At 54.5% G+C, this 16,517-nt stretch overlaps 7 protein-coding genes across 7 annotated transcripts; 4 read left to right on the top strand and 3 right to left on the bottom strand.

Moving 5' to 3' along the window:
- Nucleotides 1–94: 94 nt before the first annotated feature.
- On the top strand, nucleotides 95–1,326 carry PSV08DRAFT_386058 (acyl-CoA N-acyltransferase). The gene is made up of 2 exons (XM_014219423.2): nucleotides 95–414; nucleotides 560–1,326. Exons 1-2 carry the CDS (start codon nucleotides 274–276, stop codon nucleotides 1,079–1,081), a joined length of 663 nt encoding a protein of 220 aa, XP_014074898.1. The 5' UTR covers nucleotides 95–273; the 3' UTR covers nucleotides 1,082–1,326.
- Nucleotides 1,327–1,329: 3 nt separating this feature from the next.
- On the bottom strand, nucleotides 1,330–3,317 carry PSV08DRAFT_217675 (uncharacterized protein; the record flags this gene model as incomplete). The annotated part of the gene is made up of 2 exons (XM_014219424.1): nucleotides 1,330–2,402; nucleotides 2,455–3,317. The coding sequence occupies 2 exons, from the start codon at nucleotides 3,315–3,317 to the stop codon at nucleotides 1,646–1,648; spliced, it is 1,620 nt and encodes a 539-aa protein (XP_014074899.1). The 3' UTR covers nucleotides 1,330–1,645.
- A 589-nt stretch (nucleotides 3,318–3,906) lies between these two features.
- PSV08DRAFT_399718 (uncharacterized protein) lies at nucleotides 3,907–5,750 on the top strand (the record flags this gene model as incomplete). Its single annotated transcript, XM_014219425.2, has 5 exons — nucleotides 3,907–3,930; nucleotides 3,997–4,105; nucleotides 4,159–4,276; nucleotides 4,329–5,181; nucleotides 5,230–5,750. 5 exons carry the CDS (start codon nucleotides 3,907–3,909, stop codon nucleotides 5,584–5,586), a joined length of 1,461 nt encoding a protein of 486 aa, XP_014074900.1. The 3' UTR covers nucleotides 5,587–5,750.
- Nucleotides 5,751–6,134: 384 nt separating this feature from the next.
- Nucleotides 6,135–7,910, top strand: PSV08DRAFT_196934 (cytochrome P450; the record flags this gene model as incomplete). The annotated part of the gene is made up of 4 exons (XM_014219427.1): nucleotides 6,135–6,469; nucleotides 6,534–6,877; nucleotides 6,933–7,171; nucleotides 7,239–7,910. The coding sequence occupies 4 exons, from the start codon at nucleotides 6,135–6,137 to the stop codon at nucleotides 7,908–7,910; spliced, it is 1,590 nt and encodes a 529-aa protein (XP_014074902.1).
- A 48-nt stretch (nucleotides 7,911–7,958) lies between these two features.
- PSV08DRAFT_173076 (aquaporin-like protein) lies at nucleotides 7,959–8,992 on the bottom strand (the record flags this gene model as incomplete). Its single annotated transcript, XM_014219428.1, has 3 exons — nucleotides 7,959–8,423; nucleotides 8,538–8,546; nucleotides 8,657–8,992. 3 exons carry the CDS (start codon nucleotides 8,990–8,992, stop codon nucleotides 7,959–7,961), a joined length of 810 nt encoding a protein of 269 aa, XP_014074903.1.
- Nucleotides 8,993–11,513: 2,521 nt separating this feature from the next.
- PSV08DRAFT_399716 (uncharacterized protein) lies at nucleotides 11,514–13,014 on the top strand (the record flags this gene model as incomplete). Its single annotated transcript, XM_014219429.1, has 3 exons — nucleotides 11,514–11,766; nucleotides 11,813–11,893; nucleotides 11,946–13,014. The coding sequence occupies 3 exons, from the start codon at nucleotides 11,514–11,516 to the stop codon at nucleotides 12,965–12,967; spliced, it is 1,356 nt and encodes a 451-aa protein (XP_014074904.1). The 3' UTR covers nucleotides 12,968–13,014.
- On the bottom strand, nucleotides 12,995–14,280 carry PSV08DRAFT_359886 (HAD-like domain-containing protein). Its single transcript, XM_014219430.2, has 2 exons — nucleotides 14,059–14,280; nucleotides 12,995–14,003 (listed from the first exon to the last, which is right to left on the bottom strand). Exons 1-2 carry the CDS (start codon nucleotides 14,224–14,226, stop codon nucleotides 13,314–13,316), a joined length of 858 nt encoding a protein of 285 aa, XP_014074905.1. The 5' UTR covers nucleotides 14,227–14,280; the 3' UTR covers nucleotides 12,995–13,313.
- Between the last annotated feature and the right edge of the window lie 2,237 nt (nucleotides 14,281–16,517).

Here is a 16,517-nt window from a genome sequence, read left to right as displayed (position 1 = left end):
TAGGCCCCGCGCTAGTGCAACCTCCGACCCCCACAGTTGAGGCTTACATAACGCACTCGTGTATCCGAACCTGTGACCCAACATTTGCCCCGTCCGCAGCCGCGATCTGACCAGCTGCATTGTTTGTTTCAGTCCAAGAGTTAGTCGGTCATTTCGAAAAATTGAAACTTGAACTACAACACGACAGCATTGGTTACAAAAGAAAAGAGCTAGGAAATCCCCGAGCCAAAAAAAAAGGAAGGAGGAAAGAGGAAAAAGAGAAAGAAAGACACAATGGACATTCGCGTACTCCGCCCAGAAGACATTCCACACGTGCAGCTCGCCAATATCACGAATTTGCCGGAAAATTACTTTTGCAAGTACTACCTGTATCATGCGCTGAGCTGGCCGCAACTCAGCTACGTAGCGGTGGATGTAAGTTAAGTTTTAAGCACGTGATATCAACTCTTTCCTCCCCCCCCCCCGGAACCCCTCCCCTGCCTTTCCATTATCCAATGAACAAAAAGAATTTCATCTTCCCCCAAAATGCAAAGAACGAATCCCTAAACGAAACAAACAGGTGTCACGGCCGCCCAAAACGCCTTACGACCCGCCGAAAATCGTAGGGTACGTGCTGGCCAAGATGGAAGAAGAGCCCACAGACGGCGTGCAACACGGGCACATTACGTCTCTCTCGGTGATGCGCACGCATCGCCGGCTGGGGCTGGCGGAGAAGCTGATGCGCCAGTCGCAGCGCGCCATGGCCGAGACGTTCAACGCCCACTACGTGTCGCTGCACGTGCGCGTGTCCAACACGGCGGCGTTGCACTTGTACCGCGAGACGCTGGGGTTCAAGGTCGACAAGGTCGAGGCAAAGTACTATGCCGATGGCGAGGACGCGTATAGTATGCGCATTGAGCTGGCCGAGGTGAAGAGGGCGGTCAAGGAGGAGGAGGAGGCCGTGTGGGGGACTGAGGGGCTGGATGAGGGCGATGCGGTGGGGAGTGAGGGGCGGGAGGAGGTCAAGATGGTGAAGATGGGGAGGGGGAGGGGGGTTGTCGATTTAGTCGAGAAGAATGAGGCGGGTACTGCTGCTGCGTAGGCGCGCGGGGGGGACGTAGGTGGAAAACTGTTATTCTCTATGCCCAACTGTGTAGAGAGTGGGGGGGGGGGGAATTACAACACCCAGTATCACGCAAAATCATCGTTTTAGTCGAAGAAAACGAAACGAAAAGAAAACAATGTCGAGTTGTTATTGTGTGGAGACGGGAAGCGAAGTTTGTGTGTGTGTGTGAATCCAAGGCTATTGAATTTGGTACAGAACAAAGTCTTTGATACAGAAGCATGAATCTATGTATATCGTATCTCTCCTATTTCTATGTGAAATGCCTAACCTCCAACACAACATTGAGTAAAAAAAAAAGGAAAAGAAAAATATTACAACAAAGATGCGTCTTATAACGAACCCCTCAAAAAACAAAAAAAAAGAGAGAAAAGAAAAAGTCAGTTGTAGATTACAAAAAAAAAAGATGGCAGTGGATATCACAAAACAAAATCCTGAAATCGTTAATTTCCCCAATTGAAACCCTTGTATATGCCCCATGCCAAACCGTCATGACCAAAATATTTGTTAGCTTGGTTTCCCTTGTGTGTGTATGTGTGTGTTTTACATCAAGCCACCTAGGACAACCTTACCGACACCGCCAACCTCGCTCTTAACACCAGCACGACAGCTATCCTCAAACTCTCTTACCACACCGGCGAGGATAATCTTGCGGACTCGTGCGTCGGCCTTGTTGAACAAGTCGCCGACAACACTGGGGGCACCTCCACCAGCTATGGCGACGCTCTCGGGGGTACTCAGCATGGACAGGATACGCGTGTAGCAATCGATGAGGACGTCGCAGAGGGTGGCAAAGGTGCTGAAAAAGTCTGGGTCAAAGGGAAGCGAGGGCGTCTGCAGATGGGTATACGACTCGTTTGGCAGGAGCAAGTCGTCCGTTGGTGGCGAGTCGATGCCCATGCCCTCTGTGCCGCTGAAGCTGTTGCTCGGGGTGAGGATAGGAAAGTCACCGGTTGCGCTGCTACTGCGACGACCTTTGCTGCCCATAGCCATGGTCATGCCCATGTTTGCACGCTTGAACATTTGCGGGAGGCGAGCGCGGCTCAGGGTCGAAGGAGTCGAGCCATCGGCAGGGTGCATGGACTGGTACTGCTCAAACTCGATGAGCAAGGCATTGAGGGCCTTGAGGTAGTCGGCGGGCGAGTTTGCGTTGAGGTCGAGGATGGTGGGCAGGGAAAAGCCGAGGAGGAGGTAGTGGGTAGCGCGGCGGGCTTGGTTGCGCGAGGTGAAGAAGGGGAGGCGGGTGAGGTCGGATTTGGAAAAGAGGAGGGTATTGAACCAGTATATCCGGCCTTCGTGCCTGTGGCGGTGGCATGTTAGCTTGTGCAAGGGCAAGTGGGAGAGGGCCATACGCCTTGCGGAGGTAGTCGAGCGTCGAGATGCGCTTCGAGGCGAGCTCTTGGATGTGCTGGAAGACGAGGTTGGGGTTTGAGCCATTGGGGACGGGGATGGGGGCGGCAGGGGCGAGGGTGCGGTTGGACTGCTGGTTTGCGTGCAGAATGTCCTTTTGCGTGGGCGGGTGGCGCAGGGGCATGGGCACGGCCATGGCGAAGGCGTTCTTTGGCTTGTCGACGGCGCTCGAGGGGCTCTGGGGGGTGTCGTGGGCCTTTTGCTTGGAGGAGCGCGCAAACGTGGAGACGGAGAGGGTCGGGCGCTGGGCGTGGGCTGGCTGGGGCGCGGCGGCCTTTTCTGCTTCGGCGAGGGCCAGCGTGGCCGAGGGCGTCCTCGAGTGCGACGAGGACGACGTCTTGCGGGTGCTGGACGAGTGTGTGGTGCGCAGCGAGGCCGAGCGCGAGGTGCGCAGCTGGGAGCCGAGATCGGTGACGGACGAGGCGATGCTGTGCCTGCTTACGTGGCGGCGGCGCTGGGGGGTCGTGGGCTGCTGCTGGGCGGCGTCGGCGGCGGCGTCGTGGGGAGGAGGGGGCGTGTTTAATCTATGCGGGACGGCAGCAGCAGCAGCATCAGCAGTCGTGATGGCCGGCGCGGGCTGGACATGGAGCTGGGGCGGCGCCGTGTCTGCGGGGGCAGCATGCGCGTGCGACTGCGAGAGGGACGGGGCGGCGCCGTGCCGGGAGGCGTTGCGATGCCTGCCGCCGAAGAAGGAGGGCCGGCGGGAGAAGATGCTGTGCTGGTGCTGCTGCGGCTGGTGGTGGAGGGCTTGGGGGTGGTGTTGGTGGTGGTCGTGGTGGCCGTGGTGGTCGTGGTGGTCGGCCATGGTGAGCGGGAGGCATCCAGCCAGCGAGCAAGGGTGGGGGCTGCCGAGCGATCAGGGGCGCGGTTTCGCCCTGGGGCCCTGTCTGAACATGCGCCCGCCGCCTGGCTGACGGGCTCGATTCTGCGGTGGGCGATTGTCGACGTGCCGTCTGTCTCGATGCATGCACTGCGACCGCGACAGCAGCAGCAGCAACAACAAGCCGGCAGCAGGACGCGACAGACTCGGCGGACCGGGGCGCCACGAGCTTTAAACACGAAGCGCGTTCCACGAGCACCATGCGCTGCTGCGACAATGCCAAAATCCAGGCCGTGTTTCGGTTCGCGGTGCCAGCTGATGGACTGCGCGCCTATCATCCATCCCATCCATTCCCCAGCCTGACCAACGCAGGAACAGCCAGGCCCGAGTAGGCCCACCACCCCTGCCACTCCTCCACCACCACTCCCCCTCGCCGCCATACATCCCACCCCCCTCCCCCCCCAAGCCAGCAGCCGCCCCAACGGCCTGTCCTCTCTCTAACATCTAACATCCCGCCCTGCGCCCCCCTCCATTCCACCCACCCTGCCTCTGCCCCCCCGCAACACCGCCCACCATGCAGCGCAGACACAGCGCCCGCGTATGTACTTAGCACGCCCTCGCCCTCGCCCACACGCCCCAAGCCCGCCTGCTAACCCTCGGCCAGGGAGAATGGATCCCCACCCAAGGCCAATGGCCCGTCGATCCCCAGCAAGACATGCCCGTTTCTGACGACCGCATCTGGGTCGACGGCTGCTTCGACTTTGCCCACCACGGTACGCCCGCTGTCTCTCTGCACCGCCTTCACCGCGCTCACCCTCGCCTCCAGGCCATGCCGGCGCAATGCTGCAGGCCCGCCAGCTGGGCACCGAGCTCTACGTCGGCGTCCACTCGGACGAAGCCATCCTCGAGAACAAGGGCCCGACGGTAATGCGCCTCGACGAGCGGTAGGCCTCCTCGCTGCACCCCTAAACGCCCTGCGCCGGCTGACTGCCACAGTGTCACCGCCGTCGAGGCCTGCCGATGGGCAACCAAGGCCGTTCCCCGAGCCCCCTACGTTACCTCGCTGCCCTGGATTACCCACTACGGCTGCCAGTATGTTGTCCACGGCGACGACATCACCTCGGACAGCGATGGCCGCGACTGCTACCGCTATGTCAAGCAGGCCGGCCGCTTCAAGGTTGTCAAGCGCACCCCGGGCATCTCGACAACCGACCTCGTCGGCCGCATGCTGCTATGCACCCGCTCCCACTTTATCCCTTCGCTCGACAAGCGCTTGACTGGCGAAGAGGGCCCTGGCGACGAGGCAGAGCGCACAAAGGCCGGCCAGGAGATGCTGCAGCGCATCAAGGACTATGCGACTGACACCTCGGGCCGTGCCCCTGGCTGCGATGTCTGGTACTGGCATGCTTCTCGACCCGTCAAGCTGCGGAGGACCACGACCAGCGCCGTGACCAGCCCTACCCGCCCCGATCACCCCCGCCAGGAATCCACGGCCTCGCAAGTAGGCCCCGTTAGGGAGGAAAAGGGCAAGTTCAACCAGCTCGTCCAGGGCAAGGGGCTCAAGGAGGGCCAGTCGGTTGTCTACGTCGACGGCGGCTGGGATCTGTTTTCCTCTGGCCACATTGAATTCCTGCGCTCCGTCACACAGTGCGAAGAAGACCGCGCCAGGGAGAACGGATGGTACACGGACGAAGCCAAGCAGGAGCGCATTCAAAAAACTGGCCAAGATTACGGCCCCGTCTTTTTGATTGCCGGCATCCACGATGACGAGGTCATCAACCACTGGAAAGGCATCAATTACCCGATCATGAACATCTTCGAACGTGGTCTATGCGTTTTGCAGTGCAAGGTACGCCCCGATTGGGTCGTTTTTGTAATTACATACTAACTTGTTCAGTACGTCCACGCAACCATCTTCGGCGCTCCTTTTTCCCTTAGCAAGGCCTTCCTCCACGCCCTCCCCTATTCGTCTCCCCTGACTATTTACCATGGCAAAACCACCTTTATGCCACTCCAGTTCGACCCTTACGCTGTGCCCAAGTCGATGGACATCTACCGCGAGATTGGCGACCACGGCTTCCAAAACGTCAATGCTGCCGAGATTGTCGCCAGGATCATGAAGGGCAGGGCTCTGTATGAAGAGAGACAGCGCAAAAAGGGCGAAAAGGGCATCACCGAGGATGCAGAAAAGCTTCGTCAGGAGATGGAGCGCGAGCAGAGAAGGAGGGAGGTTGAGGGCCAGTTTGGCCTATGATGTTGTGGTCGGCCCTACTTGCTCGTGGCGCGCTGCACGAGTGTGGGTTAGTGCGTTGGGCTTCTTTGGCTTGGCCATTGAACCAGACCCGGCGTTTTTCCCTTGATCGTCAACAGACGCCAAGTCTAGACTGAGCCTCGAATTGATCCTTGCCGCGAACAACACCCTCGGTTTTTTTTCTCCACGATGAGATTCAAACGATGAGATGCAGATCGCCCGCATCAACCTTGATTAGACCCTTCTCGCTTGTATTCAAAAGCAACACTAGGGTCTTGATGACATCACCACCATGGCCACCATGGTCAGCCGCTGACGGGCCCTCTTCAGGCACATGAATGTTGCACTGCATCGGGCATTACCGGTATACGGCAAAGTGCCATGTGATTGCCCCCAACACTCCACATTACCCTTCCCCCCCCCCCTCCCACCAGTCTCCGCACTGGGGGGCCTTTTCCCAAGGTGGATCAATAATCAAGTAGCGAATTTCTCAAGATCCCTTCGTCCTCAGCCACCAGCTTTGCACATCGTGAAATGCAACCGTTCTTGTCATGACTATCGTAACCCCCGTTGCAGCTTTCCTCCTCATAGCCGTCGGCCTCTTGTATGCTGTGATCAGGTTCTGGCAAAACAGACATGCTCTGCCTCTGCCCCCAGGGCCCAAGGGAATCCCTATACTGGGAAACGTCAACGACATGCCCAAGCCAGGCATGCTCGAGTGTCATCACTGGTTGCAGCACAAGGAGCTATATGGCCCCATTTCCTCGGTGACAGCCATGGGCCAGACTCTTATCATCATCAACGACCCTACCATTGCTCTCGACCTCTTGCGCGACCGTTCTGCAATCTACTCGTCAAGACCGAGTCTCGTATTTGCAGGTGACATGTAAGTGGATACATTTGTTCCCGAGTAGGCAAGTCGATATTAACCACGGGCTTGTTGCTTGTAGGGTGGGTTGGCGCCATGCCACTGTCATGATACCGTACAACAATGTGTGGAAGATACACCGGAAGAATATCACAAAGATTACGAGTACGAGTACATCGCTTTCTGTCTTTGACCGCGTCCAGGAGGCCGAAGCCGCGCGATTTCTGGTCAATATGCTGGAGTCTCCAGATCGGCTGTTTGAGCATGTTCGTAAGGAAGCTGGGAGTGTGATTTTGAAAATCACATATGGATACAACATTGTTCCACATGGAAAGGATCCACTGGTTGATGTGGCGGAAAAGACCATGGAGCAGTTTGCCGAAGCTACTGTTCCTGGGCGATGGGCTGTTGACATTTTTCCATTCAGTTCGTCATGCTCTTTCCTCCGAGACCATTGACAAGTACTTTCTAACCTCGTCAGTGAAATACATACCCGACTGGATGCCTGGTGCAGGCTTCAAATGCACAGCAAAGGAAATGGCAAAGCAGCTTGATCAATGCACAACCCGGCCCTACCAATTCGTCAAGCAGCAAATGAGAGAAAAGAGACATACGCCGTCCTTCCTCTCCCAAAGCATAGAAAGTGCAGATAGCACCCCAGAGATGGAGTTCTACCACAAGTGGGCAGCACTCGCCCTGTACCTAGGCGGCGCAGATACTGTGAGTGACTCTATTCACACACCTATTACCGCATTCTCAAGTCACAAACTCACTGAGATCCCACCAGACCGTCTCAGCAATCACGACCTTCTTCCTCGCAATCCACCTCTTCCCTACAGTTCAATTAAAAGCCCAACAAGAAATTGACTCTGTAACCCAAGGCCTCCGTCTCCCCACCCTAGCCGACCTCCTCAACCTCCCATATATCTCCGCCATTGTCCAAGAAACACATCGCTGGCACCTCGTCGCCCCCATGGGGATCCCACATACGAGCACGAAAGAAGATGAGTATCGGGGCTACCGCATACCCAAGGGCTCCATCTTGTTAGCGAACAACTGGGGTTTCATGCATGATCCGGCCGTGTATCGCGATCCCATGGCATTTCGACCTGAGCGCTTTATAGCATCGGAGGGGAGAGACTCGGAACCAGACCCACGGACGCACGTGTTTGGGTACGGCAGGAGGATTTGTCCGGGGAGACAAGTAGCAGATCACGCCTTATTCGTCACAATCGCACAGACACTTGCCGTGTTCAACATCACTCCCAGCGTAGACGCAGCGGGACGCGTGAAGCGTAGTGAAGCAAAGTTCGAGCCTGGGACGATAAGCCGACCCATGCCATTCGAGTGCCTTGTCACGCCTCGCTCCTCTGCTCACATCGAACTGATCCAAGAGGCAGGCAAGAGATTTGCCTACGAAGAAAGCCATGCAATGGAACTTGAACAAGTGAAATGGTAGTTTATACATGCTCACAATAGCCCCTACATAGATATGTAACATTACTTTTTACACAACAACCACCCTCTCCCTCCTCAACCACCCCACCCCACCATACACCGCACTCGCCACCCCAGCCCCAAGCAACGGCCCCACCCAATAAATCCAATGATACCCCGTAAACCCCACCACCACCGCCGCTCCAAAGCTCCTCGCCGGATTCAAACTCGCCCCCGTATAATACACACTACACACATGGCCCACAAACAGCGCCCCACCAATATACATTGGTTTCGCCGCGCCCCCCTCAAGCATCAAGATGGTAAGAACGAGTTGCGACGTAACCAATGCCTCGAGGAACATGCCGCGCGTGACGGACATGTCGGCGGAGAGCGTAGTGCCGATTGTCAGGGGACCGGGGACAAGGCCGGAGATGAAGGCCGAGGCAGCGATGGAGGCCACAAGTTGAGAGAAGATGGTTTGTGCAGCGCGGTGCCAGTGGATTTTACGCGTGAGGTAGAGTGCAGTTGTTACCTTTGTTTTTTTTTGTTTTTTTAGTTAACTACGTACTAAACTTGACCACTTTTTTTTTTTGCGCAAACGTTTATTCGGAGCGCCAAGGGGGAGGGGAAGAGCCCGACGACTTACTGCTGGATTCTTTTTTTTTTTAAAAAAAAAGAGGTTCTTGTTAGCCAAGTCTAGGGGTTTTTTTTTGGATTGGAAGTTGGAAAGGGGGGGGGGGGGGGGGGGTAAGGGAAGGAACGTACGAATTTCCCGCCGCTAATATCGGCGAAGATGGCGACGTTGATGGCGAGAGAGGCGCCAAAGGCAAGGGATATGTAGAGTAGCTTTGTCAGGTCGGGAAGCGGCAAGTCGCTGCTGGACGGCTCTTTGCTGCCTGTGGCGTTTAGGGCGATTTGGGTGCCGGTGAAGGCGAGGGAGAGGAACATGAAGGTGCCGATGAATTCGCCGAGGAAGGCGGCGGCTTCGGTGCGGAGGGTGTGGTGGGCACGGGGGGGTTGGGAGGAAGGGGTTGTGGGTGTTGGGGTGGGGGGTTCGTGTAGGGGGAGACTGGGGGGTTGGTCTTTGGAGGTGAGGGACATGGTTGAGGAGTAACTTTAGGAGGGTAAAGGAAGAGACTGGGGGGTTTTTTTTTGGGTTGGAGAGGAAGAGTGGGGTGGGGAATTTGTATGCTGAATGCTTGTGTCGGATGTCATGCTGTAGTTCGGTTGGGTGAGTATGACTGAGTTGTGGTTCCCCCCACAGGCGCTTTCAGAGTTGATGAGTAAGTTGCATGTTCTAAATGAACCTATCGTTGGAGGGATATTCGGTATACAACGTTGAGTGCTGTGTCTTGGATATGCTTGTGCCATGGTGTGGCGATGGATGGGCTGTGATTGTAGGATTTGGTGTCCCAAGTCCAATGCAACGGATGCAGCACAGACTTGGCCGCCTGACTGAAAGACTTCTACAGAATCTCAGCTATAGGGAGGCACGTTTCTCATTTCGATCTGCTCTTTGTTTCCGATATTGGTTTTGCTTGGTGTAGTACAGTGACATGTGCTCTGGCGTGAATGGCATGTCTTGTGTAAGTGGTAGCATCAAAACGTACCAATAGCCGTTTTTTTGGGTACATATATCTGTGTACCTGGAACGAGAATATGAAGTGTTGTTGAGAAGTTGTGTCATCTTGGAGCAGGCAGTCAGTGACTATCGTCGTTTTGACAAGTCAGTAAGATTGATCACCCCAAGCGCATAGTGTCCCTTGGCCTCGACTGGACTAGGTTGAAAGGTTCCTATTGACGAGCGTCGATTGTGGAATGGATTCTGAAATTTCAACCTTGTCGGATGTATCTATACAGTGTAGAGCGACACTGACAGAACATTCTTGCTTAACAAGAGGATCAATCCCAGGTTTCGGTGTACACTATATTTTTTTTCTTTGTTTTGAACAGAGTGCGTGTTGGTCTCAGCAAAAAACACTGATTGTAACTAGAAAATCTTTCCTTGCGCGCACAAGTATCCTGGACAACGTATGTGAATGGTCGTCTAAGATAACGGGCGTACAACATATCCCGCCAGCCCTACCTCGAATCACGTCTCGCGCCGAGTCTGCGGTACTGTTGTTGCACACTCAGCAGACGCTCCGCCTTCAGCCAACTTGCTTTTGTGTAGCTTTTGTAAGCAATCATCTTGGACGTAAGCTTTCACAGCTCCTCTGGCAAAACAGTGAGCTTGACTACAAAATCACGAGAGATCATCCTCAATGTCACACCAGCGCATTTAGCGCTTTCGATATGTCGTGCTCGCTACAGTCAGGACCACTGTGTCGAGACATTCCTGTCGCATATGCCTCATCCGCTTGGTGCCAATGCGCTTTGTCAGTGCATTGTGTACCGGTGTTGATGGGATGGTTTGTGTTCAATGCTAGACTGAAGCGAAATGGCGACCTCACATAGCTTGGGATGGAACTAGGCTGATTGCAGTCTGGGTGTCGTTTTTAACACCGAGTCTTTTGAATACCTATATCTGCGCTTCGATATTCAACGTGCGTTAACTTTTGAATTATTGATACTGAAGTCTCCCCCCTGACTTCGTTAGGTTGAGCTGGTAAGTTAATGGTACCCACCTAGTCGAAATGGTGAACCAAACCTCACGTCACCCTGATGACATCGGAGATTTAGTCATGCCATTCCTTCGTAGCGAAGGTCACGGTCCAGACTCTGACGCTCACTAGGTGCTAAGTCGATACTAGCACCAACACCGGTTAGGGAGCGGAATTGCTTCTCTAAGAGTGCATACCAGTCTTTTGCACATGGCCCACTGCTCTCCACTGTACACGCTCATCGACGATGTATCTCCAATCACTCTGCAAGCTTTCTACTCACCTAAACAACCATCATCCCGCACACCGATACATATCCAGGTCTATAAATGCGTGAAAAGAGAAGCCATGTGTGCCACGGAAAGTGCACATGATTGTCTACCAAGTTTTGGCCTATTACGTACCTACAGTCGAGTACTGCAGGCTTCCGCTACGGACGGGAACCTATAGGTATTTAGGTCAAGATCTGCAATTCTAGATCTGCAAATTGCAGATGCGGGACGTCAACCGTCTGTCAAGATACCCCACATGCGGCATACTACTAGGCCAAGCGTTGCACTAGTGCTCGATCATCCTACTCCAAATGGACGGATCAAATTAAGCGCTCATAGAACTCTTGGATAGCCGCTCTCCCGCTCCGGCAAAAGCTTAGTCGATGATCGGGCGCAGGGAACAGGACTTGTTTATTATCCAGAAAAGGCTGATTGTTCCTAATGCGGAGTTGGATTCACCAGCCACGTACGAAATCGTGCGTCTTCTTTCCATCTAATCAGGGTCTAGCCATAAAAGGTATATTAAGAGATCCTGATTGGCAGGTGTAGTGTAGGGATATCATTGGTAGTGTCAAACTAAACCCAAAGTTACCCATAAAAAGCAAAAGGAGTATTTGTAATGACGAAGGTTTTTGTAGTGAAGCTGGATACTCTTGTTGGAAAGTATGAAGCAAAACAGCAACGGGCCCGATATAAAAGCATGCCGACATTTGCCTCAGCTCTTTCATTCCATCAACCACAGCAATTATGCGCTACACGGTTCTACTTCTCCTCGCCACCCCCTCGGCGCTAGCTTTCCCATGGCTCAAACCCGAAGGTCTTGAGGCTCTCTTGAACCATCCAGAAGCACGCGCTGAAATTAAACGTCAGCTGCAAAGCCGAAATGCTACTTCAGTGAAGCCTCGCCAACTCGTAGACATCCTCAAACCCATTTTGGACCCTCTACTAGGATTCATCCCAACATCCGACTCTGTAAAGGGATTGAAGAGGTTTCCTGAGGGTATGTATACTATAGTTAGTTCACAAATGTTACTAAAGAGTCCCAGCGGACTATCCTTTCCAGCCTCCTGGCCCTACTGACCAGCGTGGTCCTTGTCCTGGTCTCAATACACTGGCAAATCATGGATGTAAGCTCTGCACTACTATAACTTTATTTTGTATTCAACTAACAAGCCGCAGATATCCCACGAAACGGCATCGTGACAATCGCCCAAATCCAAGCCGGAACCCAAGCCCTCTTCAACATGGCTCCAGACCTAAGTGCGCTCCTCGCCACCGGCGGAGCCCTCGATGGCGGTGACATTCTCTCCACCAAGATGAGCATCGGTGGACCGGACGCACGCGTAGGTGTCCTAAATGGTGCCCTCAACTCCCTCCTTGGCACCCCCTCTGGCATCGCAGGCCACGGCAAATTCAACGAAGGCGACGCCTCCGCCACACGCCTCGACTTCTACCTTAGCGGCGACAACATCTCCTTCCAACCCTCACTTTTCAAGCAACTCCACCAGCAAGCCCTCGCGCACGGCAACGGCACCTACAACACCGACGCCATCAAAGAGCACTTTAAAGCCCGCTACGCCGCCTCCCGCGCCGCAAACGCTCAATTCTACTTCAACCTCCCCTCGGCCGGCGTCGTAATGGGCGCCTACTACTTCATTCCCGGCTTCTTCTCAAACGGCACCCTCGCAAACGAAGCTTCCATTACAAGTTTCTACGGCGCAAAGCCCAAGCCCGGCGGCAAGTGGAACGACCCAGAGCTGGAATACACACGCGTGCCTGAGCGCATCCCAGAGCAGGGCTGGTACCGCCGCGCGACACCCATGACGGTCGTCGAGGCCGCCGCAGGCATCCTGGATGTCTATCTGTACGCTAGACCGGCGATCGGGGGCGCGGGCGCGGATCAGTCGTGGGTTGTGGGACCCGTGGATTTACCTAATAACCCCCAGGCGCTATCGTGCTTCCTGTACAATGCAGTCTATGCGAATTTCCCGAGCGAACTGTTCAACTCGGTCGTGCTGGTGCAGAGTGTGGTTAATTTCTTGACTGCCATGTTGGTGCCTGGGTACAAGGCATTGGGGTGTCCTAGGGATTTCCCGGACATGAGTGGGTTCAGCTCAGCGGGTTATGATGAGTGGGCAAAGGGGTACACGGGGGAGGCGAAGACGAAGGCTGTGGGGAGTGGGTGGTATAGGAAAGGGTAAGAGATGTTGTAAATCTTGTTGGCTGGTGCAGTACGCAGAGTCATTTCGATTGTTCTGTTGTATGCCATTTGTTGGGCTCAATTGCCCCTTGCCGAGCATTTCGCTTCTAGTACTACTGATTTTTTTGTCTGTGTCTGCCGAGCTTACTTAGCGTCTTGTCACGCGGGATGTACAAAAGGTTGAGTCGCTCGCTATCTGTCAAGAGAGACAGCAGCGGCTCGATACGAGAAGCTAACCGAGTCAAGCCGAACCTTTCCCTACATGGTATTTCATAAATACCAACCACTTCTATATTTGTTTTTTTTCCTGTCATGTCGTGCAGCAAAGCTATCATGTCGATCCACTGTCATTCGACAACATCGATGCCATATGCTTGATAGGGAAAATTCTCTAGACTGTGCCTCATCTCCACCACTCCATCCTCTGACATCAGGCGTCCATCTTTGCCAGCCACAGGACCTCTCACTTCGCCCTGAACAGGAGTTGCATAGTCGGGTACCTGATCATCCTCCTCTGTTCTCCCCATCAGGACATCCATCTCGCGTCCCTTGCAGACCCGTGCTAAGCCCGGATGTGGCACCCACACCACACGCATGCCAGCCCGCCGTGCAGCTTCAACCCCCGCGATCGAGTCTTCAAAGACCAGACATTCGCGGGGCTCAAGCGCGCGCTCTCCACGCGCCGTGTTGGCAGCATTCAGCCGCTTAAGAGCAAGAAGGAAGATGTCAGGCTCAGGCTTCTTCTTGCTATCAGACATTTCTGGGTCGTCGCCGAACACTTGCAACGCCGAGTCTTGGAATGTTCGCCCAATGCATGGTAGATGTGATGTCTTCAGCGCAAACTTCTCACGCCCTGCGGAGCTAGCAAGCGACAACAATATAGGTGGCGTGGTCTGGAATTTCAGCGTACGAAGGAGATCATCGACGCCAGCAAGCGTCTCGCTGTTCTTGAACAAATGTGTATGTGCTTTCTCTTTTGATGCCCACTCCGCTGGGGAAAGTGGTACCTGCGCCCAGGCGAGAAGACGATTGGTGCCCTACATACAAACCTGAGGAGCTGAAGATTGCTTTTGATTGTGGGGGGACCCTTACACGTGAGCCTCTGCTCTGCTGCGTGGCTTTAATGGGCCAGGGGTATTCGGGCCTTCCGTATTCTCGCAGAATATGGTTGTAAATGGTGGTGTAGATGTCCTCCGAGTTGATAAGGGTGCCGTCCACGTCGAAGATGCACGCCCGAACAGGCGGTAAGGCCTGAGTCATGACTGGCTGTCAGAATCCAAGACCTAATTAGAGGCTGCTAGCTGTGGCGTAGATGTTGAGACTTGATGGTGATTAGACCTGCCAGGCACTCTTCTACTATCGTGGGTGCCGTCCCCCACCAGTCTACCCCGCAGTGGCTAGCCGGGCTGAGCCTAACTTGCGTCTTACAGTGAACTTTGCTGAAGCCACGGCGCTCGCTGACACCACAGCCATCGAGATTCTGTTGAGGTATATACGCAACTACGATCTCTGCGCTTCGCTTGCCTTGTGTTCACATCGCCGGTTGCTGTCAAAGCGCCTGGAGTGGGCGGTGGAGGCCGAAAGGCTGAAAGGAATGGGTATCAGGTGATACGCATAGCAGATAGGACATGTACTACTCATCCTCATGGATGTAGTACATAATAAGCATATGTGGGGCAAACTGGTTATCTGCACAGGGTTCCAGGGCCCGCTTATCCACCGTGTATACAATAAAGATACAAATATCCAGAATGAAGCGATAACGCTGAGGCAATGAGCATGCTGCCTTGGCAGTATGAACGTGACAATAAGGGGTCTTGCAGAGCTGTCAACAACACCCACCCGACGGGACGATCCCAATGGGTGTAGTTAGAACGCCCGCCGCCGTGTTGTTCAGCTAGTTCGGCCCTCATCAGGCCTCCAATGGCGTTACCTGCTGGTGGGCCTCGCTTCAAATTTGATAGCAGTAAGTATTCACGGCAAACTAGTCTTTGCTCTGAATTGGCCAGGACGATTGGCGAGATGCAATGTTACCAGGGCGTGCTGGTTTATGTGCCCGGCACGTGGACAGCGCCTCTGAAAAAATTATCCTCGTTTATACACGAGCTCCGTTTGCTCATGACTCGGCTGGGCAACAATTTTGGTTGAGAATGGTACTCGGCCGAGTATGTTGCCGCAGGATTTGAACTTGCAAAGACGTTTGGTAAAGGAGGACTGCATCTAATCGTTGGGCAATGGTGGATTTGAAATGCTCAGTACGGTAGCTAGTAGTGTCCTGAGGGATTTGCAGCTAGTAGTTGCATGGATCCTAGATACAGCATTGTCGCTGCGCAAGGCTGGTCTTGGCACCTAATCCGTATGGGCAAGATACTCGTGTGATAAGTCAAGAAGCCATGAGATTGTGCAGAGATAATCCGAAAAAGGGGCGAGGTTGAGGAGATACCATTGGCCGGGAAAGGCCAAGAGCGCTCCTTTCTCGCATGGCCGCTGCTTGGCGGCTGGGGTTATGCAGGGCAGTCGACGGCCTCGATAAAGGTCGGAGCTAAGTGTGTGAAGCGCTAACACTCTCCTGATCCGAAGGTGGTACACAAAACGGTGTATGAGAAGCATGACTCGAACCATCATGGAACAAACGGCTTTCCAACGGACGACTTGGTGCGCTCCGGTGAATCTGGGGCCGTAGACAGAAGCAAAACTGAAAACATAGTGGCCCAGGGGCTTTGAGCATGCATGTGAAAAGGCGGCCAGGGTTCCCTAGTCCTATTCTTGCGTAGTCTGGCAATGAAAAGAGCCGCGTAAAATGCGTGACTGGCATGCACACGTTTGCTCCCGCCAACTCAGCTGCTGGCAGAGTAAAGTGGCGGCGACGTTGGACAGGGCTGAGCGAGGTGGTATACTTACACTACTCCCAGCTGTCTTAGCCCCGGGTCACATGCCTTTACCTACCCAGCCACAAGCCTACTACCGCCAGACGGCCTCTCTTGGCCATGTTGACGAGGAGCCGTGTTTTTGCGCACTAGCAAAGCCACTTCTTTGCTGCCTGTTTCCACACTGGGCTTTTGTTTGGCGCCAGCATGATATTATCTCACCAAGCATGCCTCGCGGGGCGGCTCGCATGGGCGACAGGGCCTTGCCGTGAGATTTGCAAGGGGGAAACCATCTGTTGCCTGTTTCGCCCAATGCTGACACGATTCCATATCTATCGACCCGCTGGTGTGCATCGGGCAAAACGCTCAAAATCGAGCGTGCTCAAGGGCCAAATTCATTGATGACGGCGGATGTGGTGTTGCACCCAACACTGTGGGCTCCCGGGTCGGTGAAGCTAGCGGAGTCCCAGAGACCAGCGGTGCTAAACTTAGCCCACGTTTGCACCTTCGTAAGTATTCTTCCGTCAACACCACCACACTATATGCCGCGAACCCAACTCGGCCTCAGGCCTCGGATGCCGGACGTGTGCGCTGTCATGGCGCGACCTGGATCCTCACATGGGCCCCATGGAGCCATACCGCAGTCATTCGCTTGCGCCCATTTGCTCAGGCATGCTACCACAA

Source organism: Bipolaris maydis (assembly GCF_028858645.1).
Source record: "Bipolaris maydis strain C4 unplaced genomic scaffold PSV08scaffold_3, whole genome shotgun sequence".
In the NCBI taxonomy this organism is placed as follows: domain Eukaryota; kingdom Fungi; phylum Ascomycota; class Dothideomycetes; order Pleosporales; family Pleosporaceae; genus Bipolaris; species Bipolaris maydis.
The sequence above is the reverse complement of the archived record's forward strand: the minus strand, read 5'-3'. Positions and strand labels throughout refer to the sequence as shown.

Bases quoted from the DNA above. Each gene is read 5' to 3' on its own strand.
- PSV08DRAFT_386058 (XM_014219423.2), top strand. From the start codon at position 274: ATGGACATTCGCGTACTCCGCCCAGAAGACATTCCACACGTGCAGCTC. The intron at 415-559 runs GTAAGTTAAGTT...CGAAACAAACAG, and splicing joins TCAGCTACGTAGCGGTGGAT to GTGTCACGGCCGCCCAAAAC.
- PSV08DRAFT_359886 (XM_014219430.2), bottom strand. From the start codon at position 14,226: ATGACTCAGGCCTTACCGCCTGTTCGGGCGTGCATCTTCGACGTGGAC. The intron at 14,004-14,058 runs GTAAGGGTCCCC...GTTTGTATGTAG, and splicing joins AGCAGAGCAGAGGCTCACGT to GGCACCAATCGTCTTCTCGC.